We start from the raw sequence: 27,638 nt of genomic DNA on the forward strand, positions 1-27,638 counted from the left end.
CAAAAGGGTCAACTTCCGCCGGAAGTGAATATCGTTTGGTAAAGGGGTGAGTCGAGAACAAATATTCTCATTCGAAATTATTGTTCTTTAATTACACATGCAAGTGCTGCCATCTTAAATGATCCTGTGCTTCCTGATGTAAAGTTCTTTTGACTCAAATGCGAAGGTACACAAAGCATGTAAATATATAACCCAGATACGTAATTTCCCTTTCAGTAGTGGACTGATCCATCTATCTCGTGATGGAATGAAAAAGAGTTCCAGTACACACCGGATTGCTGAACTCAACACATTGCGATGGCAGACTGACAGTGCTCGGTGAGACCATTATCGGAGGTACTCATCCGTTAGTTATTTGTCTATATCATATTTTAACGTTTACCGGAAAACTTGAGAGGCCCACGCGATATTAGAATGTAGTGTTTCGAGAAAGAAATATGGAGTCGCGATCACTTGCATTTTTTCTTGAAAATCTATAACCGTTGCTTTAGAGAAGGACTCGCTGTTGGTTTGTTACTTAACCTTATCTAGAAATATCCTACTTGTACCCTGCCATGTGCCGCTCTTTCTTATAAATTCGAATGGTTAATGTTGAGGTGATTCAGATCAATCATAAATATGTCAAAAAATTGACAAGCTAACAATGCACATTTAACTTTAATTTTCTCGGATCTTTCCGTAAGCAAAATCAGGAACCTAACTCTAACTCATTGAGCATCTACTGACAATCAGCACATTTATATTGGTGTTTTTACATACCACTATGCATTGTTCTGACATTATGCCGATGTCAATTCATATGACCAGAGTTGATAACGATGTGCCTTTATATGAAGGTGATAAATAATGTATCTCCATGACCTGGAAAACAATTGCATAGTTACAACATTGATATTATTCAAAAGTTTGTCGTTTCTGGTTTTGAGCTTCAGCAGCAGTTTGGTACTGTTTTGCAGCGGTTGTCAAACAGTTCAAAACTCAAGTGTATGGTCGTAGTTCATCTTTTTAGGCCAGAATTTTGTTTCTCCTATAACATTTTTATTATGTAAACACTGAATTAAGAAGACAATATTGTTCTTTGTACATGCATATATTAAAGATAAACAATCAGTAAATAAGATTGAAATTGAAAGAAAAAAACACTTAAATACTACTTATTTAATCTTTTTTAAATTAAATTGCTACACTTTTTAGATTACATATAAAAATGAAATGAAAATCATGCAGAGCCACAACCTATTTTTGTGCATCTTTGATGTATGTAAAAATATTTTTTTTCTCAATAAGGGAACCTGTGAAGTCACTTAAGTGGCAGAATGGCAGCACAGTCAGCTGGGGCTCACAATGTTGATGTCCGTGAGCTATTCAACATGTTGGAGTCCAACGACATCAATGTTTCTAATGACATTACTAAATTAGTGCAGGAAAATCTAGTTTCAAGTAGGTATTATGCACTGGTAAGGGTGTTTAAATAGTGAACAATTATTAAAGTTTTAGAAATATGTAATTCAAACCCATGCATTTATATTCATTGAAAATAATTGTTTCTGTCATAATTCAAAAAAATTTAACATATTACGTCCTCATTTCAAGTGCATGAAACCGCCATTCAAAAGTGAAAAATAAATATTTAGTTTTATTTCAAAACCCGAGTGGAGACTTACATTTGTTTTGAATCATACATTTCATAAATATTATACAGAATTTCATTTTGATAAATTTCACAGCAAAGGAAGCATGGCTTGTATGCAGTCTTGTTGATTACTACTACATATCACACTCTGAAAGGACCCTCCAGATTATCAAAGATGTCCGTGAACCTCACGATAAGGTAATAAAACTTTCTGAAACTTAATGTTAATATTTGATGTGATTAACCATTCAGTTCACTTATTATGGATTTATATAAGCATGTTCTTATGCATTTATCTCTTTGTAGCACCTGGTAGATAAACTAAATGAAGGACTGAAGAGTGTGGAACACCGTTTGCCTGCAATGAAGATTTTGTTGTCTTTGGCCTGTAAACAGCCTATCTGGGTTCACAAACTAGTCACTCATCAGATCTTTCATGCCATCATCAAAACTTTAAAGGTAACAGCTGTCTAAGCATGATCCACATCTCTGACACATGGAGATTTATTACTGACTCTACTTACTGTCCACTACATTGTGTTGATGAGAAAAAAAGATGAAACAACAAAGAGATATATAGAAATACTGCAACATATTATGGTTACAAATCTGATACTTACATAAACACATTCATAGTTAATCCTGTCTATAATAAAATGTACATTTTGTTATCAGAAAGAGCAGATTTCTGTAGTTGTGTGTTTAGTTATGTGAAATGTTTTGGTTACAGACAGAAACAGATATCCCAGTGTTGATGACAGGTGTTATGACTCTGACAGTACTTCTGCCTTCTGTTCCTGCTCTTATTGGAAACCAGTTGACAGAAATTTTTAACATATTTAGTCGTCTGATAGCTTTTAATGAGAGAAAACCGGGTGAGATATTGTTTTTTTTTTTTTTTTTTTTTAATTCTTCAGTAGTTTTTTAATCCTTCAACAATTCAGAGTTACACATAAAAGTATTTTGTTTCGGTCACTTACCATAATGCATGCAATTTAATATAAGTAATAGAAAAGGTTTATGGTCTAGGAATAAAGAGCAGCTTGGATCAGATTGTTATTTGAGTTATATGTAGGTTTCAAGCTTTCGGTACTTCTATTCAAATTTAACATTATAAGTAACAGATTCCATTTACTTGTCACAAGTTGTCGAGTTCTCTCAGGTGTACCTCATCTGAAGAATGAAACAAAATTGTTTACTGATAGCTATAAACCAAGACAGAAAAAGAGAAATGTGTAAAAATGTCTTGGATAAAGATACATGACCTAAACATAGAGGATAGTAAGGAACACAGCCAGATATACAAAAAATGTTTCTTCAACCTGTGTTGTGATTTCGTTTGACAGGAAATGTACCAGATGTGTTCCTGATACACCTACAAGTAGCGTTGTACTCCCTGTTCCACAGACTGTATGGCATGTTTCCCTACAACTTCCTCACATTCCTCCGTCATCACTACAATAAAAAGGACAATGCCAAGGTCTTCGATGAATTCGTTAAGGTATTGGTAGTAAATCAAGAAGAGAAACAAAAAAGATTGTTTTAATCCTAGTAAATAGATGGCCGCTACTTCTGGAAAAATTGTCCAAAATGATGTATAAAGTGTAGGCGTGCCTAATCGCCTGAATTCTCAAATTTGATCAATTACTTTTCAGCCTTTTGCCATATGAGAAACGTTTTATTCACTTGCTGGTATTTTGTCCATTTTCTTCTGTTTTTGTGAGAGCTTAAGTAATTTGGTAAAACATTGTAGTTTACATTTAGAGTTTTTAGTTGGTTTTGCAGTTTATCATTTCCTTTTTTTAGTGCATTTTTAGGTCATCTGACCCGAAGGGTCCGATGACCTATAGTCATCATGCTTCGTCCGTCGTCGTGCGCCGTCCGCCGTGCGCCGTCCGTAAACTTTTCATTCAAACGACTTCTTCTCAAATACTAGAAGGTCTAGGGGGCTAATACTTGGCACAGAGGATACTGGCATGGAGCTCTACCAAGTTTGTTCAAATGAATGACCTTGACCCACTTTAAAGGTCACAGGGGTCAAATATGTTAAAATCTTTAAACAACTTCTTCTCATTAACCAAAAGGCTCAGAGTGTAGATATTGGGCCTGTGACATGCTGGGATGAAGGACTACCAAGTTTGTTCAAATGAATGACCTTGACCCACTTTAAAGGTCACAGGGGTCAAATATGTTAAAATCTTTAAACAACTTCTTCTCAATAACCAAAAGGCTCAGATTGCTGATATTGTGCCTGTGGCATGCTGGGATGAAGGGCTATCAAGTTTGTTTAAATGAATGACCTTGAACAACTTTCAAGGTCACAGGGGTCAAATATGTCAAAATCTTTAAATAACTTCTTCTCAAATACTAGAAGGCCTAGGGGGCTAATACTTGGCCCATAGCATGCTGGCATGGAGCCCTACAAAGTTTGTTCAAATGAATGACCTTGGCCCACTTTCAAGGTCACAGGGGTCAAATATGTTAAAATATACAAAGGACTTCATCTCAATAAGCAAAAGTCTATGAGTGCCGATATTGGGTCTGTAGCATGCTGGGAGGAAAGGCTACCAAGTTTATTCAAATGAATGACCTCAACCCACTTTCAAGGTCACAGGGGTCAAATATGTTAAAATATACAAACGACTTCTTCTCAACAAGCAAAAGTCCATGAGTGCTGATATTGGGCCTGTAAGATGCTTGGAGGAGAGGCTTCCAAGTTTGTTCAAATGAATGACCTCAACCACTTTCTAGGTTTGGCTTGCTTTTTGTCAGATGACCGTTAAGGCCCATGGGCCTCTTGTTGTTTAAATAATTTGTTATGGATATAGTAAACTTTCTCAATTTTAATCTGTTAAATACTTCAGTACATTTATTTTTATGATATAATGTTTTTTAAATGATGTTATAGTTATAAAAAGCAAATTTAAAATAAGGTTTGGAATAATGTGATCTTTCAGGTATCAAATAAACAAATAATCGTGATAATAATTTAAGACTTGCATGTGTTGTAGCCCATGTTAGACCGTGTGAGACTTCATCCCCATCTCATTACTAGCTCAAGGGATCATGAAATCTCCCCCAAGAGGTAAATACTGCAGATTCTGATATGTTCATACCATGACTTTTTACTGTTCTACTAAAATATTTTTTCAGTAATTTGATTTGAAGAAACTAACTCAGATTAGTTGTCTTTTAATTGAAATTGACACTAAGACTATGGCTTACAAACACTTCTTACAAAAGTCAAATATGTGAAGAAGCTAGGACTTTCAGTCATCAATGTAAATGTTGCTGTAGGTGGCGCCAGATGGAGGCTCAGGATGTGGTAATTGAATGTGCAAAGATGTCTCTAGACATAACAGAGGGGATGTGGGAGGAACTGACATGTCCCGTCCTTACTCCACGTCAAACATTATTTCAACCTACTATCAAGAAACCTTCACTTCAACAAGTCACACCTGATGCAGGTAAAGACCTTGATTGATGTAGTCACATGTCAGACTAACACAAAATGTTAAATCCTGAAACTGGTCATTTCTGGCGTAGATGATAAATTCTTACTTACAAAGGCCACATCAAGGACAAGTAAGAAGAAATACCCTTTTGTCATTAAGGTCATAATAGTGACAGTTAATAAATACTTCTATCTCCCAGATGTGTGTATTTTATTTAGTAAGATGTACATTTTCCATATCTTACTTCAGTAAGAAATGTTTAGGTAGCTAGGTTACCCTGCTAATTTCTTACAGCCTATTTTGAAATAACACTACACTTGACAAGGTAATCCATGCAGCTTTATTGTTTTCTGCTATTGTTGGGTTTTAATGGTGACAAAGGAATTGTTTATTGATTACTTTTGGCGTTTTAATTTTTATGCAGTTGTTGGAATTCTGTATCTCACTTAGGAGACATGAAAATATTAGTAATATCTTACATCCATGTTATGATTATGGAGCAAAAGCTGATTTTTTAATTTGTGTAAGTTAGCTATAAAGGTTTATTGCTTAAATTTCACAACTTGCAGCTTTTTGCTAATTGATTTTAAGATCTGCATTTTATCAACTTGTTAATTGTTGCAGTTTTGGATGGAAGTGTATTAAATGCAGCACAACAGTTGAATCTGGTCTCCCAGGAGTTGAGTCCACCGTGTCTGACGATAGGGGCTGATGGTGTAGGGTTGTGGAGTCCTTCTGTAGTGGTTGGCCTATCCACACCCCCACCCTCACAGCAGACCACACCTCTCTCCAACTGTTATGATACCAGCAGATGTAATTCTTTATATTAATTCATTATCTGACTTCAGTTTATGTCTCACATACAGCATATTTAGAGTTGATTTTATGACTTATTTCATCTTTTATTTAAAATGTGTTCCAACAATAACATCAATGTTATACTAAATATTGAAGTAGGAAACAAGAAAAATTAATTCCACATTTGATACAGTTTATTTTGAAATGCCAACAAATGGTACATTATTGATTGAAATAAACCCATCCCACTAATTTGAAATGAGAGTAAATGTGTTAGCAGGGTATGGCTATTGCAAAATTATATAACCATGATAGGATTTTGTATTATTTTGACATAACTCTGTTCCTTGGTAACAGATACCTATGGAAACACCCCCTTGGCAACCCCTCCTGTGGATACACCCAGAGCCACATCTCCCAATAATGATGAGTTAGACAAGGTTTGCATTGATATCTTATTATATCATACTTTATGATCTGAGTATTTCTCAATGTCTGCTTGAGAAAGATAAACATACATGAATCTCTGATAATGCCACTAAAATGCACATATACTAATTGGATGTGTCTCAGGAACTGAGATGTGAAAACTTTTTCATGATTAGCCTTTTTTGGATTTGTTAATGACAGTATACATTGATTTGGGAAGACAATTTGTGGCATACTTCATGCACCTGAGTTTATGAACAAATACAGCCTAAAGTTACTGACTGAATGGCATCAATACAATCATGTTTTTCATTTTCTCATATGACTCATACAACAATAAGATAACAACAGTTGACTATTAACATTTCACCCTGCTAAAGATTGACATGAATTTTACCACCAATGGAAAGTTATAATAAATCCATTAGCAGTATTTGCTATTCCTCATTATTTTTCAGAGTTATAGTAGAACAAGTAGTCGAGGTCTCACTTCTGCGAAAGGAAGTGAGCTGAAGCGTCTGAGTACAGGTTCCATGGCACAGGCAAAGACAAGTGGAACATCAGTCACTGATGGAAAGCCATCGAGTGTTCCTCCCTCTCCACTCCGAGCAGAATTTACGTCAGACCCTCCACAGGGTCCTGGTATATTTAAACCTGTTCGCCCAGCCATCAGGTACCCAACTAGCACTAAATGTGCTTCACTTACACTTATTTTATCAAACACATAAACAAAGATCGATTTATCTCAACAAAGTTAGGGGTCTCTAGGAGATTTCCTGAAGTAAGTAATTTTCCATAAATTGTTTTTCAAATCATTCAAAATGTATTTAAGAAATTTTAAGTGTACAAGTTATATTCAGAGAATGTTAAGGACAGAGAATTTAATTTTCTTCTAGATCAAAGAAGAAATGTGTCATGTGCAAAACTTTTTTTTATTGTGATTGATAATGTGTAAAATGGATCAAACTTTTTGACAAATACATAAGTATGTAACTAAATACTCAGTTTGTCTGTTCACTGCCAGAGAACTAAAGTTTGATGCCATCAATGAGGGACAACATTCACAATCACTGGATCAAGAAAAATCTGAGCCGCCAGCTGAGAGTGAAAGGTCCGACTTGATGGAGTCCTTCTCCATGGACACACTTCCAAGAGTAATGGAGGATTTAGCTGGTCAAAGAGAGGGTAAGTGTAACAGGTGTACACAAATAAACAAATAGTGACTGAGAAAGTGTCTTGATAAATACTTAATCCAAGTCTGTCACCAGCAGGTCTATTCTCAAGCAGAGGTCACTGCTTTAAATCAGGATTAACAGCCACTTTTGGTGACATAATTAGAGGCATATCTTTCTGTTCAATAATTAAACAACTATTATATACAAATAATAGAATGGTTGAGAGTCTCATGAACTTAAGTTATGACCCTTTGTTGACTGGTCAAGATTTTCTGTCTCAAGTTACGTCAAATCCTATGAATACATCTTGGATGGCAGAGTGTTTCATACTGAAATATGATATTTTTTTGTGTCCATTTGTGTATAAACATTTTTTATTTTCCACACCAAGTTTGACTTCAGGTGATGGATTTCAAATTCTTTAAAATACTACGCTTTTTCTGAAAAAGAGTGACTTCCTAGTTGCATGATTTCATAGACTGAGATAAAAAGAAATAATAACATTGATTATTCAGAAGTTGACATCTAGATTTCTTTTCTAGATCCTGATGATGAGGATGATGACGACCAGGAGGTATCAGAACTGACAAGCCATACAGCCACACTTACCGCTGAGTCTGTTCAGCAGTTCATGAAAAAAGTCAACAGAATCCGTTTCAACAGTCTTACAGCAGCCAACAGCATTCCAGAGAAACAGAAGTTTGGTGCCAGGTCAAGGTCTTGTCCTCACTTGCCAAAGATAGATTCTCTGGAATCTGAAAGTGATGAGACTGATAGTGTTTCTCGGTCAGCCTCTGCCACTCTGAAAGTCAAAGTCAGCCCACAGACAAATGATAAGTCCAATTCTCTTCAAGACCAAAAATTACCAGTACCTCCATCAGAGAATTCAGAACTCTGTCCTAGAATGAGGGTAAAAAACGGTGTGAAACAAACAGTAGATTCATCACCCAAAACAACACAATCAGATGTATCAACATTACCAAAGGAGAAATCCCCATCATCCTGTCCTGTGATGTCAGCAGGAGCTTGTCAGAATCCATCACCTGACAATCATAAGGTTGTGCCAAACATGTATATAGATATGATGAGGACCCTACTACAGCCAGGATCCATGTTAGTGTGCCAAAAATGTAACCAGAGTAATTCTGATGGCAGTCCTTTGTCTACTCTAGGTAATTATCCCTTTACTGTATAACTCAACAGTATTAGAACATAGTACATACCATGATAAACTCCAGTTGTTTATTAATGATGAGACCTTAACTAAACATGTTGCTCAATCCATTAATGTATCTGAAATAGATAAGGTTGATTGGTCTTTTGGGAAAGTTCTCTAACTCTCAGATCAGGTAATACATTTTGTAAGGGTACAGATACCTGATCTTCCTTTCTGTGTAGGTATGATAAAAAAGTTTCATCATCGTTAACCTCCCTGATTAGCATATTAACGAGTAACTGTGTATTCGTTGTCATTAAACTGTCTGCTGTCATTTGTAGAGATGTACTTATGAATCATGATGTACTAGTTATGTAACTGGTAAACTTATTTTTAATGGACATGCATCATGCTAGTGTTTGATTTTAATTGGATTTTTCATCCACCAGTCTGTCTAGCTACATCTCCACTTTTGTTTCTATAGATTTTACCAACACCAGGGTAATTTATCTTCTTTCACTTCCTGATGCTATTTTACATGTAAACTATGCATGGTGTTAAGTTTAATTTGGTCAGTGGTCAAGGTCACATTTTGTATTTCTTTAACTGGTGAATATTTATTAATGATGTAGTGAGGTAAAAATGGGAGAAATCAATCATTTTTTAATGCAGTATTCAGTCTCATTTTATTTTTTTAAATTCTTGGGTGAAACTCACTGTAATAGGTCCTTATATTTTTCATTAACATGACTACAAGTTACAATTTTTTTTAACTTCTTGTGAAAATTTGACCGCTAAATCTGTGTTTTTGCTCACCAGTCTGACAAGTGTGTATACAAGTGTTACTTAAATATTGATGGTCATCCATAGCTACTGTTCAGTAGTTATTCATTATCTGTTACAGGTCCTGCCGGGATTCCTACATCTTTCTCTCCACCAGACTTACTAGATCGCCATCTCCGTCTTGGAGGTGAGGTACATGCCAAACAGCTGTCCAAAATACCCATTACTAGTCACGACTCTGTCAGCTGGACTCATTTTGGAGGTAAGAGAAAAATTTCACAAGCTTAGAGAAATTTATAGGAGGGGGAATTAAAAAGACGAATGCAGGGAGGGATATTTGATAAATAAATGGAGGTAAGAGAAATTGTGAGGGAGTTAGGAGAGATTTAGATGATGTTTTATAAGGTTGAAGGCGACTGCCTATGTTATTTGCTTGATATCCCATTTCCCCTCTGTGAGTGCCTCTATACAGTTGTTTCATATTTGATATCTATTAAAATATTCTCTTCTTAGGTGTCTAGAATACAATATGGTATCCTTGGATATCCTATATGCATTCATCTCCATTTGATAGCCCTCTCTTTTCATTTCCTCTGTAAGTTTAAAAAATGTATTACACTTTGATCTCGGTAAATTATTTTATGCATTAAGAATGAATAACACTTATGTATGAAATGCTCTGTATCAGGGATGCCACCTGCAGATGAAGTCAATATTTTACGAGGACAGATCTTCATGATACAAAACCAACTGATGTATGAGCGACATAAACGGGAACTTCACGCCAAAAAGAACAGACGTCTTCTCCGTAAAATAGCCAATGCCAAAGCAGTGGAAGAGCAAAACAATGCCATGGTTTGTACATGGGTCATATCAGTTTCAGAGATATTTGAAGAAAATGTAGGTTGAGGATCAATTAAGTTTTACAATTACATGAAATTAATTACTGCTTCAAACTCAAGAATTTTAGTGGTCCAGCATTTTATATTATAGCACATGTGTGCAGATAACAAAAATTATATTCATTTAAGAAGAAATTTGACTGAAGGTATAGATCTAGGAAATTTTAAGTCAATAGTGTACTACTTGTACCTGATTCTTTGTATTTTAATTTCTTTCAGGCTGATCAGCTTTCCCAGTATGAAACAGAAATGCAACATTTGCGATTTTCTTTACAACTTCTTCAAGAAGAAAACCGACGCTATAAAGAGTCCCAAGAGAGCAATGAGTATGAAAGTAAAGTACAAATGAGGTGAGGTCATGAGATATGTTTTCATTGCTATGTTTGCAGGGCAATACTAGATTATTGCTTTGTTTGAATCGGCAGTTGGTGACAGATTTTTGTCTCTTTGTGGAAAAAAGAGCAAACTGAAAGAAGTGTCAACATTTACATTAACTTCATTTGTGTGGATTTAAGTTTCTGAGGAAGAATAATTACAGTGACAAATAAAGTTGATGTAAAAATAAACCATAGCTTGCATGACTTTAATTCTTGTATCCTGTTTTCATTGTGGAAAAGATCTTCATTTATTCCCTTTGAATTTTAATGTTTGTTGGAAGTGACCATGTATAGAGTTAAAGTAAAGATGATCAATATTTAATTCTCTATGCTTGTTATCTCCACTTTTAGGAAGATCAGATTTTGGTTTTGATATGTTATACTTGTATAATATTTTTGTAAATCTTGTAGGTCATGCTTAGCAGAGAATGAGGATTTGAAATCTGCAAAAAGTGAGCTGACAACACTGTTAGTGCGACAGAGAGAGGAACAAGATGTCCTGAAACAGGTATTTAGTACATCCGTTGAGGTGGTTACTGACTCCTAATAAAATGGTACATCCTTATAAAATTACCCTATCAGATGCTGAAAGTTTCATATATTGGTGATTATGATGGATTGTTTATTGTTTAATCTGTTCTTACACCTGCGCATTCGAAGAGACCCAAAGGCCTAGATTCAAGTTTATAGCTTGTTTTTAGCTCTCTATCAACTTATAAAAGGCTTTTAAAATTTTTTTTTCATCTTTCCTAAACATTTTTTTTATTCCTGTTTCTCAAGCAGTCCTGGATCTATTGATTTACTTATGCATTGTTCAGCTTTGATCAGAATAGAAAAAAAAATATCTGACAGGCAGCCATCTTGGATTTCGAGTTATAACTTGTTACATTAATTTCTTCTGAATTCTGATATGGATCATTGTCAAAATTCCTTTAGGTTCTCCTTGGTTCCTAGTAACGCATTTTCCATTTTTGGTACTGATTTGAAAAAATTAAATGTCCGACAGGTGGCGATCTTGGATTTGCCAGCTATAGGTTATAGTTTTTTTATCAAGAACATTTGGAAATTAAATTTAGTCCTGAATTTCATAATTACATAGGTTCCCCTTAGGCCCAATAATGCTTTGTCCACTTTGGGACTGATTGGGAGGAAATGGTTGACAGGCTGCCTTTTTTTATTTTGCCAGTTACAGGTTGTTAGGCAATTTCTTAAGAAACCATGAATGGACCATTCTCAAACATATATAGGTCTCCTATGGTCCCTAGTTGTCCATATTTGGTTTTGAGACTGATAAAAAGAAGAGAAAAGATCCAATTTTTAAAGCACTTATAAAGATCATATGATGGTAGGCATCAAGATCTCTCTTAGACCTTTTGTTTATAGAAATGACCTTTAAGACCATGCTTAAAATATTCAACAAATAAATAAGGTATGAAAATGAAAATCCTTCAGTCGTATTCCAATGATATTTGAAGGTAGAAGTCAACATATTTAGCATTAAGCTTACTGCGAAGAGCACCTATATGTGTTTGTTCAATTAATTAAATGTATCCGTATTTAAATCATATTAGTAGGGTCAGGCAAATGTCTTAATATCTTATTATAGTTTGTCCAGTAATGTACCTTGATCAATGCAGTCTCTTACTAACTACAGTTCAATGTCCTTGAGAAATACTGACCATGCAGTTTGTTATATTAGCTGTTTAACATAACAGTTATGAAAACTATGTATATCTGTGACAAGGACATAACAAATGGATATGACTATGAGATCCCATTGATAACATCAAACTTTATTAATTTATTCACATGTCTTGTTACTCTTATTCTTCACAGCGACTTCAGGAGACAGAATCAAAATTGTTCAAGTCTGAAAAGGAGAAAAATCACCTTCAGGAGGAGGTGCAGTTCACACAAAAACTGAAAGAGCAGGTAAAAAAAAAAACAAAATAAAAAAAACGGACAAAATGTATAGTTCTGTATCAGTATCAATTGATTAATCTTACAACTATAGATTTTAGCCATAATTGTTATCATATGCTTGTAATGTTACTTTAGATAAAATACATTAAGTACCCCAATATTTGGCAAGTTGGATCAAAGTTGTTGTGCAAATGGAATGAAGTTTGCTTATTTCAGATTAATGTCAACTGAAAATAGTCTATTCCCACTATGACTACATCAATGTACTGTCCTGAAAATTTTTTTTTTTAAATTACAACATAATGCATGACAAAGTTATCAGTGCAAAGTGATTTTACCAGTGATTTGAAGGTAGTCATGGTCACAATGTTACAGGTGTTTACACTACACAAGGAGGTGCTACTGATGGGAGAGTTACACCAACACTACCAGGAACAGATCAACTCTGCTAGGATACACACCAAGACCAAGCATGAGCAAGACCTCCATGTCATGTCACAGGCAGCGGAGATCACAGGTACTACTCAACTGCTGAGTCTGGCATATGTATGCAGGGCGCGAATACATACAAAATCATTCTCTTCTCATCATTATGTTGGTTTTTCAAATTTAATCTCTGTACTTGTTGCTGTATTAACCTTGATTTTGGATGGTTTGGTGGCACTATGGTAACATACTAACATACTCCAAAGGTTAGCAGAAAAAATTGGTATTTAGGACCATAGGATGTATAAACTGATCAGTGCTGTTTGCTGGGTTTATGGCCGGCATCTGTTTGAGAGGTTCTCCTTGCAATACCTCACTGAACAACATACTGGAGGCCAATCACATGTCATCCAAAGTGAATGGGGTACACTCAGGATTAAACATAACATGGGTGTGCCTTAAAGTTTAGATTGAAAAACAGTATAATTTGGTGGTTTTGAGATTAGGCAATAACTCCTTCAATATATTCTTTGTTTACACTTTTAATAAATATGTATCAAACATTTGAAAGAAGTTTTTTGCACCTAGTTTGAGATTTTTTTCACTGAATTTGTGAGTGTTCATGGATTCAACATTTTAAATATTCAAAGCAAAGATGACTAGACCTATTATTTCATTGAATTCTTGTTCTGATTTGATGACAGCACTAAAAAAGAAGTTGAAGTCAATAACCTTGACAAGTGAGGCAAGTCAGTCCCGTGTTAACCAGCTGGAGGCTAATATCAAAACCAAGGTCAGTAGTTGCTAATACAGAAAACACTTACGCAGATTTTCTTCTACTCAGTTGCTTTAGTATTTCATTACTCCCTTTTTATGCTCTATAAATAAAAACTTTGAATTGTACATAAAGATGTGAGACCCAGTCAATATATCCATTCTGAATGATCATGTATTGCTATGACAGGATATTGCCTTGGCAGAGATCAAACAGAGTTTAGCAGATGTGATATCAAACCATCAGGAAGAGCTTAAGGTAGGTGATCCATTATCAGTCTTACAGTGGTCACCAGTTTTAATGGTACTTTCTTTTCCATCATGAATTAATTGAGATATTTTTAATACAGTTTGTCCTTAAGATTGTAATTACTGGCTGTTCAAACTTGCTATTAAAGTTTCTACTTTAGATATATGCAATTCAGATCACAGGATCAGAAATGTTGAATTCAAAAAGAATTTTGAGTAAATCAGACCAAGTTGATCAAAGCTGTAGGTGATCTGTTTCATGTTTCCTTTATTTGAAGAAAAGTTCTTTAGATGAAATGAGAGAGATATTTCTTTTTAGATAAATCAGTAGTAAAGTAAAATATTTTTCTTTTGTGCGAGTTTAAAATGAGTGATTTCATGAGTTTGAATTTTACATTTTGTGGGTAATCGTTCTTGTGTTGATAGTCTATAGATGAGAAGTATCAGTGTATGGTGAAGGTCAACCAACAGTTAGAGGGAAGGATCTTACATCTCTACAGTCAGGTGGACGAACTCACCAAGCCATTGAAGACAAAGGAAGGTAAACTGCTTTTAAACCAAAACATGACACACCATGTCACACATATCTTTCAGATTTCAACATACTTATCCATCAAAGCAAAACTTTGCTGTGTGGTTTTAGTTTGTATTATTTAAATGTGTGCCGTAATAAGCTCTGTATAATAAAAACTTGTTGTTTATACGTTTTCTCACTACAGACATACCAGAATTTATATTTATCATATATCTTGTAAACTAAGTATTGATGTCAAATAGCTCCGTAAATATTCACTTATAGTGCGCACTCGCGTATAGTGCGCAGGTACTTTTTGGAGATCAGATTTAAAAAAAAAAAAAAAAAATCTACAGAAAATTTAATTGACTGGTCACTACGACAAAACATTTGATGTGGTCTGATCCATTGATAATTAGGAAACCACAATGAGCGTGACCCTAACACATGTATTTACCTTAAGTAAACAAATTTACCCAGGTGACCTAACAAGCATGAAAGGCTTGGCTGATTGTATAATTAACGGTTAATGACAGTTAACACGTTGAGTATAAGGAGACTGATGACACCCGACTTGGGCTGAACGCGTACTATTGGTCAGAAAACGATGTTGTTTTAACTGTCTGAACATTTTCAATCCTACCTTGTCCCCATAAAAGCAGGTGGTTTGTTCAGTATCGGCATGATCTTTCATGGTATCTGTACCCACCGCGGTATCCAAAGGTATTTAATGATAGATTGTTTATACCGACTTCGACATGGGGAAACTGCGAACGCCATTTGACTACGCCAAGAGACTGGAGTTTCGTGCTGCCACTTCGACATTCCAGAGTGAAATATCAAGGCACGGAAGAAAGAAAAGACCGTCTAAAGTCCCAACCACTGACCAGAAGGGCTGACATAGGTGCGACAGCGAAACACCCAGAGATGGAGAGAGAGAGCTGTTCAACTTTGTATGCGATCGCCGATATCCCGGCATCGCTGCCAGTACAACAGAACTGCGCGTGCGGGCCATGCAGATCAAGAGAGGTCATGGGGTCACCAACTTTGGGCATCGGTGGGATGGGCTATTCGATTTATGAACAGAACGACAATCGCCTAAAAACTTCCGGATTCATTGAATTCCACAGATACATCATCAAAATGGGGCAGAAATTCAGACACTACTATAGCCCCGACCAATAGTAAGACCGACGGGAAACGAAAAAAAATAGATTCACCGTAATGCTAGCGTGAATGGCAGATGATTAAAACATTTTATATTTTTTTGTTTTTATCTCCAAACTATCATATAAGACCGACGACTTTTACATATAACAATGTGAAGGGAGGTAATCCAATATGGCGGATGCAGAACTTGGGAATGATAACCCCAGAAATGGCATGTACCTGCGTATAGTGCGCACCCCCTTTTTGACACGACAGTTTCAGCTTTAAAAAGTGCGCACTATATGCGAATATTTACAGTAGCTGATTTTAAATATATATCTAATATTGATTTTACTATAAGACTTGTTTTGTTTGTCTTTTTAACAGCATCCCCATCTTCGACAGCTTCAAAGGAGGTCTCTCCAACAAGGGAGAGGGCAGGATCAGATCCGACAATTGTTACAAATATTAGTAAAACTCCTCTTTGTAAAATGACAAGTGTTCCGACATACTGTGAAATGAAAGAACAGGGATCTGACATGTCAGTGGCTGGTTCTAGTCATGTAAAACATCAGCCAAGAAACGTATCTCCACTGGCGAGTCATTCCCAGACTGTGGAGGGAGACAATGTTGAGCAACCCATCATAACGCGGACAGCGGAGTGTGATAATGGGTCTTTATCGTCACGGGAGTCAGGGATGTTTACTCCCCATCGTAGTGTGTATAGTGAAGGGGAAGACCAGTCTCTCTCCTCTAGGGGAAGTAATTTACTCGACAGTGGCTATAGCACATAGCTATATCAATATCTAATGAGGATAGATTTATTTTTTCTTTTGGGTTTGCGTTTTTTTTTATTTCTATAGTATGCCAGGTTTTATATTGGAAAAAAAAAATGGTTTTCCCAAAGTTATAAAATCGTACTTGTATCTTTATATTTTCACACAATTTCACAACAGGTTTTGTAAGTAATATTTCATTCTTCACAATGGTATGCTTTAGTTGGCATGCTTTAAAGCACCATCTGGCACATGCCTCAGATAATGAGCAAGGGAAGGGGTGGGGCTTATATGTTTGGTGTATGTCCATTCTAAATCTCATAAACAACATCAGATGTTGCTTGAAAATAACTTCAGAAAATTTAATATCTCATGCTTTTTAGTATTTCCTTATCAGTCCTATATCTTATTTTAAAAGGATTTAATTTCGGCCATTTTTCTTCTGTCAAATGTGCAATTGACACAAGCCATCTGTTTAAGCATAATCATTCCACAGACTCCCAATTCTGAATAGTTTTGAAGAAAGAACTCCACTAAGACATGCTCCATTTCAATGAAATGGTGTGAACCTACCCAAATCAGAAGTCTATAAACATAGTTTCCACTGATGATAGAGAATGTTTATAAATGAATAGTGCATCTTCTTTAAAAAAAATTTAGACGATAAATAATTTCTGTTCTACAATAGCCCGACAACAACATTAAATTTGGTTTGCATGTGCATTTCATTATTCACCCTAGTAGCTCTGGCTAATTAGGTCACCTGGTGACTTATGGTGATTGCCTTTTGTGTGGTGTCATGTGTCTGTATACTTTTAACATTTTCAACTTCTCAAAAACCACAGAACCAAATTTTCTGAAATCTGAATCCTCCTTTGGCCAAAGATGAAGCAATGGCCAGAGGGGCAAGGCAAAAAGGGGTCAAACTAACTCTGGTTTCAAAAATCTTTTTCTAATTACCCAAATATGATAGAATCTTATAATCTTTATGGACAAAAAGGTCTGAAGGTGCTTTACCTTAATTTTTAATTCATGATTCCAGGGTCTCGCATTTCCCCCTGAAATAGTGGTAAAGTTTACTTAGGAAAAGTACATTTTTGAACATGATTTGTTTAATTTGGTTAGAATTATGAGCGAAGGATGATGGCTTGATGGTATGCACTTATCGATCCTGGCTGACACCCTGACGCTGATGGGTGGGACCAGAATCCTTGTTTACAGAAAATGTGAATTTCATGACCCAAGGGTCTCGCATTTCCTCCTTGAGAGGGGATAAGTTTACTACAGTTTATATAGGAAAATTACTTAGTTCATTAATAGTCATTTATTTTCCATTGAAAATAACTTAGTCAGAATTATTAGTATAGGATGACAGTTTTGATGGTATCCATATATTGACACTGGCTGATTCCAAAGGACTGAAGTCATTTCACTTCAGTCTTACTATCATCAATGTCGAAATTTTTTTTTGTGATACTTGAAAGGTAATTATCCTTTAACCTGAAAATTCAATATTGTTTACCTCAGATAACTGTCAAGGCCGCTAGACCTTTTGTTAATTTGATCCTGTGTGGTAACATCCTGTCTGTATCGCCAAATCATATACACTTAATGTCTGCCTGAACATCTAGATCTTTCTGGATTTCAATTTTGCACTAATGAATACAGTAGTTCTGTACTACTTGAATCACTGTAAATTTGACTTTCCCTTTTGATTCTCCTGTCTAGTTGATACACTTTGGTTCTAAAAAAGAAATAATTAGTTTAGAGCAGTTTTTCTCCTGGAGATTCTTCTTGTGTTGATGGTCCTGTTATGAGGTGGAATTAAGAAATCAAATTTCAATAATTTCTGACATTGAGTTTTACTTAATTTGGAGCTGAAACAAGAGCATATTTGATATTCCATGTTGAAATTATTATCAACAAATGATTCACATTTGGAATTTGTTGTTCACAAGTATGTTTTACCAACAGATATTTTCATGTTGCAGGACTATATCCTCTGTCAAGCTATTGTTATCTATATCAAATAAAAAGAAATCAAGGTCATGTGAAAAACTTACTTTGTTTTCATAGCTAATTGAGGTGTAGGTAGGAGAGACAACTTCAGACTTGTTCTTACAACTAATCAATGTACAGGTAGTAGAGGCACCTGGACTTTTTCTCACAGCTAATCAAAGTACATGTAGTGGATACAACTACAGTACAGGCAAGGGAGATATCTACAGTCTTTTTGTCACAGTTACACTAATCACAGGTAGGGGAGACAACTACTAACTTCTCAGGCTAAGCAAAAACTAGGAGGGGAGACAACAATGGGCTTGTTCTCACAGCTAAGCAAAGTACTGGTTGGGAAGACATCTACACACTTCTTATAAGGCAATGCAAATTACTAGTAAGGGAGACAACTACAGACTTGTTCTTACAGCTATTCTAAGCAGAAATAGGGGAGACGACTACAGGCTTGTTCTCACTGCTAAGTAAAGTACAGATAAGGGAGACAACCACAGATGTGTAACTTAAAAAAAGGATAAGCCCCTTATTGTTGATGTTTACATGACAAAATCTCATACAAAATACTACAAAACAGTTTTAAGAACCAGACAAAAGGACTTACCACATATTTGTCTTTTTTCTATGTGATTAATATGACAATGCTGTCAGCTTTGTTATCTATATGTGCTATATATATGTTTTGCTCTATATCATACCTTTAAGCACTTACTATATGTCTAAGGATTTATTTTGTTATGTTTGGGTTACCACATTGAAAGTTTCAGTTAAAGCCATGGATGTAAAATCTGTGATATGTAGATGATGAACTTTAAATTGGCTGTAGCACTCAAATCGTTACTCAGATATACATTTATTGGCTGATGGAGTTTGACCTTAGAACTAAGTAATGAAAAATATCACATTCCATCTTATTTATATATTATACAGTATGTCAGCTTATCCCAAAGCCATTTTCAAGGTAATGTGTTAACTTGAGTAAGATAGGCTACAAAACATAATATTCTGTATCCCTGGGGAAATTTTGGTGTCCAGTAAAGACTAAAAAACATAATACTTGTTAGCCCTAGTGAAATTTTGGTGTCCTGTAAAGACTTAAAAACATAATGCTTGTTAGCCAGTGGGAAATTTTGGTGACCTGTTAAGACTAAAAAACATAATGCTTGTTAGCCCTAGTGAAATTTTGGTGTCCTGTAAAGACTAAAAAACATAATGATTGTTAGCCCAGGGAAATTTTGGTGTCCTGTAAAGACTAAAAAACATAATGCTTGTTAGCCCGTGGGAAATTTTGGTGTCCTTTAAAGATTAAAAAACAATACTTGTTAGCCCTAGTGAAATTTTGGTGTCCTGTAAAGACTAAAAATCATAATGCTTGTTAGCCCTAGTAAAATTTTGGTGTCCTTTAAGGCTTATTACCGAGTGCTGGGGTGGTATTCCATTAAGAGAATCCCTTAACAATTGACCATAATCATTGACTAGACTTCCTTATAAGGTAGACTTGTTCTGGTGTTCCTCAGTCCATTCTTTTGATGATTTATGAGTCACTAGACCACTTGTCCAGACTACTGTCATTTTGTATTCTTGTCTGATATAATGGCTCTCTTAGTCTAAATCCTATTTTCTTTATTGATCTACATGTAATTTTGTAAAGGAAATGTTATTATTGTTTACTGAGGTATTGTCGTACCCCGAAGCCTTGCCCTCTGTGATAAGGATATTTTCCCTTTGCTGTACGACTGCTTGTTTATAATCTATGCATCTGACAATCATTATTTGGTGGCATTTAAATATGAGTGTCCAGTTGGTCATTTGATCGAGATTTTTTTGTAAAACTTTAGATAAATCATATTTACATATATATTATAGTGTGAATTTTGGTGGATATAAAATGATATCCATGTCTTAGATATTTCTGTTTTGATTTTATACAATTATAAGTATACTTTTAATTGTGTAGTACATACCCGCGTGTTTGTTTGTATTTACATCCCAATTAGTTGTGGAAAAACACATGCAAAAGAGGAGATAATGTTTTCATTGATCAAAGAAATATGCTAATGACCTGACTATCCAGAAGTAAATGAATTGACTCACAGTATTATTGATATGTCTGTGTGAAATTAGGTGTAAATAAAACAATTTGAAAGAATGAAAAATGTCCGTCTGTGTTTTTGTATGGTTTAGTATCATTTTATAAAAATGTCATTTATGATAATGTGTTTTTTTCAAGTCAACTAGTCTTGGTAATCTTTCACAGCTAACATGCGAAATAGGATCCCAAATAAGATCCTGTATATATCATTAGATGAGAATACACAGTTATCATTGTCAGGTAGAACTACATCCATGTACATAATTTGTTAAGCAAATAATGAAGTTTTCATAGTACAGTTCTGACTTCAATTAGACAACAGGAGGGTATCACTGATCATGTGTGTATCCTGCTAGAACTTTTTCTGTCAAATATCCAATGCGGGATAACATTCTTGTGTCCTGTTACAAAGCGTTCACTTGGGTGGCTATCACAGAAATGGCCAACACATCTGCCTCGCGCTTGACTGGAATATAAAACACAGAACAATTAGCTTCTGTTAGTTGATTGTACCTTAATCAGCCAATGTTGATACGCTTAACTTTGCAGTAGAGAATCGGATTTATTGAAGGTGAGTGATATGAAGTTTCAGTCGTAGAACAGGGTGAACCAAAATGACCACCAAAATGAACCCTCCAATAACAACTGTCATTCAGACACTTTAATAATCGGTTTTTTACCGCATTATACCATCCAGAAATGTCTTAACAATATTTGCAACTGTCTAATAATGTGAAAAATCATCATTACATGACGCTAAGAACGTTCCTCTTGGATTAAGAAAGGTACTTGATCAAACACAAACCTTCAACATTTGTTTTTTTTATCAGTTTCTGCCCAATAACTCATTTGAGGATCTGGAGTCGAACTAATTATGGTCCTGATGTTGAAGGCTGTGTACATATTGATAGTATCTTTTTGGTTTTTTTAAAATTATATCAACAATGATTTGTAATTATAGAAATGTATCAAGAAATCCTTGAAATTTACATTTGTAGATTATGCCGCTAACTTTTTTGTATAGTCATTGTAAGGGGATATTTCCCCATGTTTACATTGGCGGATCATGCCGCAAACTTTATTGTATAGCCATTGTAAAGGGATATTTCCCCATGTTTACATTGGCGGATCATGCCGCAAACTTTATTGAATAGCCATTGTAAAGGGATATTTCCCTATGTTTACATTGGTGGATTATGCCGCAAACTTTATTGTATAGCCATTGTAAAGGGATATTTCCCCATGTTTACATTGGTGGATTATGCCGCAAACTTTATTGTATAGCCATTGTAAGGGGGACATTTCCCCATGTTTACATTGGTGGATTATACCGCAAACGTTATTGTATAGCCATTGTAAGGGGACATTTTTCCATCTGTTTCGTTTGTCATATCCAGACGTGATATTCCATTCTCTCACCTAGAAATGATTAAACAAAAAAACACTTACAGTCATCAATGAAGTCCGCGTATGAGTGTGGGATGTACAGGAAGACTGGATAGGAGGGGAATACCTCGTAGTTACAACCGTTACCCCGGGTAACACTCTCTATTACCACCATCCAGCCCTTATGGAAGCTGCATCCTCCCTTCCAATTCTTGTTGATATAAAGTCGCCGATCGATGTCGTTATTTCTGGAAAATAGAAACACCGAGATGTTAGTCTTATCGCTTACAATGGGCTGGGCAAATTTCTAGTATATATATAATGGTTTAAGGTCACACTTTCTGTTTTTTCGTACATTGTACAGTAAATGAAGTTTTGACTTATCTCAACGCCCAACCAATAGCAGAAAGATACACGGTTTATTGGGAAAAAACGGCTTTCTCACTCGTAGTTCAGAAACTGCTTTAGCAATCTGTGTCCTTCATATGTCATTGCGTTTTACATTAAGAAGGACAGAACGCAGCTTATTACTTTAAACAGTCTTAATCGCTGCCTCTTTGCGGGAATATTCATTCAGTCCCTTAAATGGCATCATAATAAGCGCGATAGATTCCCATACGTATCCCATTCAGAGCTTGGGTCAGACAGCACAAACTACTGTTTTAATGACCTTGACATTGACCAACAGCCTACATCACCGGATCCTTGGACTCTAAAGGCTAAAAGTGAGTTATTGTCAAGCGAGACATTAAAAAGGAACAGTGACTTCATTAGGTATGTTAGGACGTGCATGGATATGTGATCTACGTTAATGTTAAGGAAGATATTGTTAGAACACAAGACTTCCGCCGATACATCGAGTTCTCTCTGTTGTCGAATATTCTCAAAATTCTTGTAAGGACATTACAAGTACAATAACATTACAAAATAGAACAGAAACTAGATTGATAACCTATATCTAAATGCACTGCTCTCTTAAATGTGCCAGAAATGTGTTGGTCTGTGTGAACATCACTCACCTGTATCCAAAAAAGGAAAACTGATTGCCCTCATCATTGTTGTTTTCTTTAAGGTCGAACCAATTAGAGGAAATCACATTTTCCTGACTGAACCAGCTTGTGGATGTGGTGGATTTACCATTAAACACAATGTGTGCCACAAGTTCTCCCTCTTTGTAGAGTTCAAGTCTCACCTGAAAAAAGTTTCGTTATTGGTGAGCAGTGTGGCGTATTAGTGTTTGATAAAAAATTGCCACGAGTGCGTCATCAGTCGTCAGACATAAGCAGTTCAAAATGTAAGACAGTATTTAAACAATGTCTTTTTCTGTATAACGTATATTAATGTGGGTTACTTCGTACAGATTTTTAGCTCACCTCGCCCGAAGAGTTAATTCTTTAAAATACTACCCCTCCAATAGTAATGATTGAATTTTGCCAACTTTGATCTGAAGCATTCCTAGGTGAAGAGGAATCAGTTTGGTATAACAGTTGGTCTTTACCCCTAGGGCAGGAGTGCCGAAGCTCAAAAGGTGAAATAGAGTAAATTCTTCAAAATCCCAATCCTCCCGTAGGAATGATTGCCTAAATTTGGTCTGAAGCATTCTTGGCTGAAAGGAAATCAGCTTTGTATAAACGGTGGGTCTAAGTTCCCTGGGGCGGGAGGGACCAAATATGGCAATAAAGCAAATTCTTTAAAAACCTTCTTCTGTAGAAATACTTGGATGTTGTCCGAGTTTGATCGGAAACAATCGTCCATGAAGGTAAATCAGTTGTGTATAAACAGGGGATCTGAGCCCCTCGGACGGGGGCGGGGGGCTAATAGGTGCAGGTTTCAGCCCCTTTGAACTGGAGAAACGGGGCCCAATAGAGGAAATCTAATTCGTTGAATCCTTCTTATGTTGGAATGTTTTGTCCAGATTTGATCTGAAATATCCTTGGTGAAGAGAATTTTGTTTATCCAAAGAGTGCATCTAACCGCCTTTAGATGAGAGCGGAGTCAAATAAGGAAGACATATTCAAATGTTTAACATAATTTGCATATTTTAGACATAAGATAATTTAAATTAATCAGTAAAGTCAACCAGGTAATCGATAAAGCCATATGGGCCTCTTGTTTTAATTTCAAGACTTAATGATTTAACTGTGATTTTTATGTTTATTTATCAGTAAGATGGCTTTGACAGAAAGTAATCGATTGGATCGGAAACGGACACAATTTGCTTTTGACCGATTGGAGTTCTCGCTTTACCAAGCGGACGTAACATTTTCTTCCGTGTGTTGTGATTTATTACAAACAATGTTATCTATATACACACGTTTATTGTTTATCTTCACGACCTATTAAGTACCTTTCTGACCCCCGCACTCTCCCATCTGTCAATCATGCTGTGTCTGTAATTTATTTTGCATTTGTCCCGCCCGTTGATAGAAACACAGCCAGCATTTGTTTCATTTTGTTCGCTCGCAACACCTTGTTCCATATACGTCTTGATCACCGATTGGTCGTTCCTGCTGCTCGCCCGGTAAATCATTTGCCAATCGCCAACTTTTCTCTCAAGGATTCCTCCTGCTGTTAAAAGAAGCTTGACATATAATGTTGAGTGTTGTGAATCGTAGCGGCACTGTAAGCATCCAGCCATATAACAGCAGTAGGCGATGGCGATAATAATAAGACAGGTGTGATGGACATTGGTGGATAGCGGAACACAATTCATTGTTGTGTTAGATGGTATGGAAAGTTTTGGAAAGCTGGCACGACGCGCAAATACCAACATATCAACAGATGGCAAAAGAAAGTTTTCACGTGATGTCTCATGTAAAAGTACAAGGGGAATAAAACCAGGTGTTCCTGAAGTGTAAGCGTCTTCTGCTTCATCAACGACACCCGGCATGTAAACCTTGGCCCCAATGTGAAATGCCGTTTGCGAAATGATTGTTTTCGATAGTCTTATATATGTCGTCGATGAAGCAGAGGATGCCTACTCTTCTAGAACTCCTAGGTCTTAATCTCCTTGTACTTGTTTTATTTGAGTGTAGGTTATGGTTACGTTGACAATTTGGTATTTTCTCTTTGTTTTTTGCACGTATGTCACTAGTGTAACGATACTCTACAGCGTTTTTCCTTTGCTTTGCCAGTCAGAAATCGATTACGATTTCATAATATGGACAGCAAATTAGCTGCTCCGTTTCGTTTTGTCCTCCACATATTTACCTTAAAACCTCTTAAAATGTAACGTTTAGAGTTATGTGATAACAGGTAAAAATGATATTTTCACTGTTTTCATTTCTTGAGGTTTTATGCATCTAAAAGACAAAAATAAGTCTAAGAATCGATTCATTAAATCTCCTATGAAATGGAAACTCATTTATGATCCTATATATAGATATAGATCTATATATAATTAAAAAGAACGATATGACACATATATATATCTTGTACATAAATCATACAGATGTATTATAAAACTATTTACCAATATATCTTACAAAATTTTGAGAGATAAATGTCGGCATCGCTCGCCATAATGTCATGCAAAACATCCGTGATGTCGTGCTTCTTATACAGACGATATGTAAACTATAATTCGCTTCAGACAAGGATTCAGTGAAACTTTTACGTATCAATATGACCAGATGACAGCAAGCACACTGCCGATACATTTTGTAGCTATGTGGTCAATTATACATAATATGAAGTTAGGAGACAATTTGCATACAAGATATTAATATTCAAAGACTTACCTGGGCTAATATCTCCCAATAGGAACGTCATAATCACTAAAATATTATAGAGAGAGACCATGGTTCCGATTGTCGCCTACACGCAATCCGTAGCAAACTTGGTCAATGTTATATATACACAGGATGACAAACATCTGTGAGCTGAGGCGTATCTCATGCGGAGATAATAACTGTTTTCATGTATTTCAATTACTATGCCTTGAATTTTTTTTATGAATTTTACAAACAGAAGAAACTCAATATCTTTAATCAAAATCAATTCATCTCATTATGAGGCATAGACATTCTCTTTTAAAATGTCATTGTAACCGATACATGTATTACGTAAAATACGTCTTTTATTTTGACATTTAACAGTGTCTCGTAATCCGAATCCGGCTGGACATCATTATGTCTGGCAATAGTTTTGTGTGATTTATTGTAAATTATGATGTGAAACACTAATAAAATATTATTGTATTGTATTTCAACTTTTCTTTCACTTTTACATATCCATATTTTGTGGCATTTCAAAGGTTAGTGTTTTTAAATCATCGAAGTGAATGTCGTTATTTGTTACATTCATGTGAATCTCACGGACACGACAAATTTATACTCAAAAGCTCGTCTCCAAACATCACTGAGATGTTCCTGTCCAGAATCAAACAAAACCAAATACAATCACACTATATCGATAAGACAGTAGTAATAAAGGTATCTAAAGGTCAACATATACAACGATATATTGGCGTGATGTCGGAACACATGGTACCTTAACACAATGCATTTTATTAAGGTTTCTATATGTAAGTAGCACTTTTAATATAACCATTAAAGTAAGTGTCAACGAAAGAGATCACGAAAGTAGCTAAAAAATCGTGTATCGAATACACGAAATATCTCTACTGGGCAATTTTGACAGTGTTGACTACCAATATCGCGGTGATCGCCGCTGAGACAAAGGGTGCATTTCAGATAAATCACAACGACTAGGAAACGTAAATAACCATGACAATCGCACTTTCTTGTCCTCTTATTGTATAATATGAAGTATTCTATGGCTAAATACAGGAAAATGTTCAGGATACACTTTTACTCTTGAAACGATTTGATGCCTTGAGGAGTTAAACGGTGAAATGTAAACGTAAACGCACAATGTGAAGTCATGCGTGGAAAGATATTACGTAATAATTGATTAATAAAGGATATCGTTAGACTACAGACTTAGATATAGTCAACAGGCCCGTATTTAAATGTGTTACCTTTATGTGCAGTATGCAATCATTTTAGTATGTTTAGCTGCGTAATATCTTAGTGCGTAAAAATTGAATCCCGGAGTTGTTGACCTCATTTTTAAAATGATGCACGTGACACTGAAAGTTTCATTGAAAAATTTACTGAATATTTTCTATATATATTTGTTATATAGCCTCTCCAATGTTTTGCAGTAACCACTGCTAAGTTATTTCTGATTTACAAACTCATTTTATTTCAACACATGTCCGTCAGAAGATAAACGATTACCATGGCAATGTTATAACATCTGCTTTATCATACTTAAGTGCATCCTGACGGAACGGTGCCTTTGTTAATTACATCCATTAACATTCATTATACCACACAGCTAAGTATAATAATGATAGGTCAGAAAACATAACTGTCGTTTACATCAGAACAATTTATTCTAAAACCTGTTTATATCATTAATCCAACCATTACTGTTGGGAGAATTTCGCTTGGTTTATAGTTTATCACTGTATTACCAAAAAAAAACAATTCTAAATTGCACAAAAGTGAGCAAACAGTTTGGATGTAAAAGAAAATACCGTCATGACTATTCATATTTAAAGTAAGAGGGCAGAACATAGACTAGGGAAACATTTACGCGGAGAAAGTTTGAAAACTAATA

At 35.5% G+C, this 27,638-nt stretch overlaps 2 protein-coding genes across 2 annotated transcripts; one reads left to right on the forward strand and one right to left on the reverse strand.

Annotated features, from left to right (window-relative positions):
* Positions 1-279: 279 nt before the first annotated feature.
* LOC132549776 (hamartin-like) lies at positions 280-20,682 on the forward strand. The gene is made up of 23 exons (XM_060213738.1): positions 280-336; positions 1,288-1,440; positions 1,728-1,831; positions 1,940-2,092; positions 2,364-2,508; positions 2,980-3,134; positions 4,645-4,718; positions 4,931-5,100; positions 5,713-5,901; positions 6,244-6,326; positions 6,774-6,988; positions 7,340-7,500; positions 8,033-8,662; positions 9,551-9,691; positions 10,118-10,284; positions 10,551-10,681; positions 11,120-11,216; positions 12,545-12,640; positions 13,007-13,148; positions 13,762-13,850; positions 14,022-14,090; positions 14,507-14,621; positions 16,131-20,682. The coding sequence occupies exons 2-23, from the start codon at positions 1,317-1,319 to the stop codon at positions 16,535-16,537; spliced, it is 3,657 nt and encodes a 1,218-aa protein (XP_060069721.1). The 5' UTR covers positions 280-336; positions 1,288-1,316; the 3' UTR covers positions 16,538-20,682.
* Positions 20,559-25,809, reverse strand: LOC132549777 (uncharacterized). Its single transcript, XM_060213740.1, has 5 exons — positions 25,751-25,809; positions 24,358-24,578; positions 23,030-23,202; positions 22,074-22,258; positions 20,559-21,090 (listed from the first exon to the last, which is right to left on the reverse strand). The coding sequence occupies exons 1-5, from the start codon at positions 25,779-25,781 to the stop codon at positions 21,029-21,031; spliced, it is 672 nt and encodes a 223-aa protein (XP_060069723.1). The 5' UTR covers positions 25,782-25,809; the 3' UTR covers positions 20,559-21,028.
* Positions 25,810-27,638: the final 1,829 nt, after the last annotated feature.

Source organism: Ylistrum balloti, unplaced genomic scaffold (genome assembly GCF_031769215.1).
Source record: "Ylistrum balloti isolate Yb309-2 unplaced genomic scaffold, AGI_CSIRO_Ybal_v1 Utg370078, whole genome shotgun sequence".
Lineage (NCBI taxonomy): Eukaryota > Metazoa > Mollusca > Bivalvia > Pectinida > Pectinidae > Ylistrum > Ylistrum balloti.

Coding starts and splice junctions, on each gene's coding strand:
- LOC132549776 (XM_060213738.1), top strand. CDS start 1,317: ATGGCAGCACAGTCAGCTGGGGCTCACAATGTTGATGTCCGTGAGCTA. Junction 5,101..5,712: donor ACAAGTCACACCTGATGCAG/GTAAAGACCTTG, acceptor TAATTGTTGCAG/TTTTGGATGGAAGTGTATTA. Junction 7,501..8,032: donor TTTAGCTGGTCAAAGAGAGG/GTAAGTGTAACA, acceptor TTTCTTTTCTAG/ATCCTGATGATGAGGATGAT.
- LOC132549777 (XM_060213740.1), bottom strand. CDS start 25,781: ATGACGTTCCTATTGGGAGATATTAGCCCAG. Junction 24,579..25,750: donor ATTGGGAGATATTAGCCCAG/GTAAGTCTTTGA, acceptor TTCTTTTAACAG/CAGGAGGAATCCTTGAGAGA. Junction 22,259..23,029: donor TTTTCCTTTTTTGGATACAG/GTGAGTGATGTT, acceptor TCTATTTTCCAG/AAATAACGACATCGATCGGC.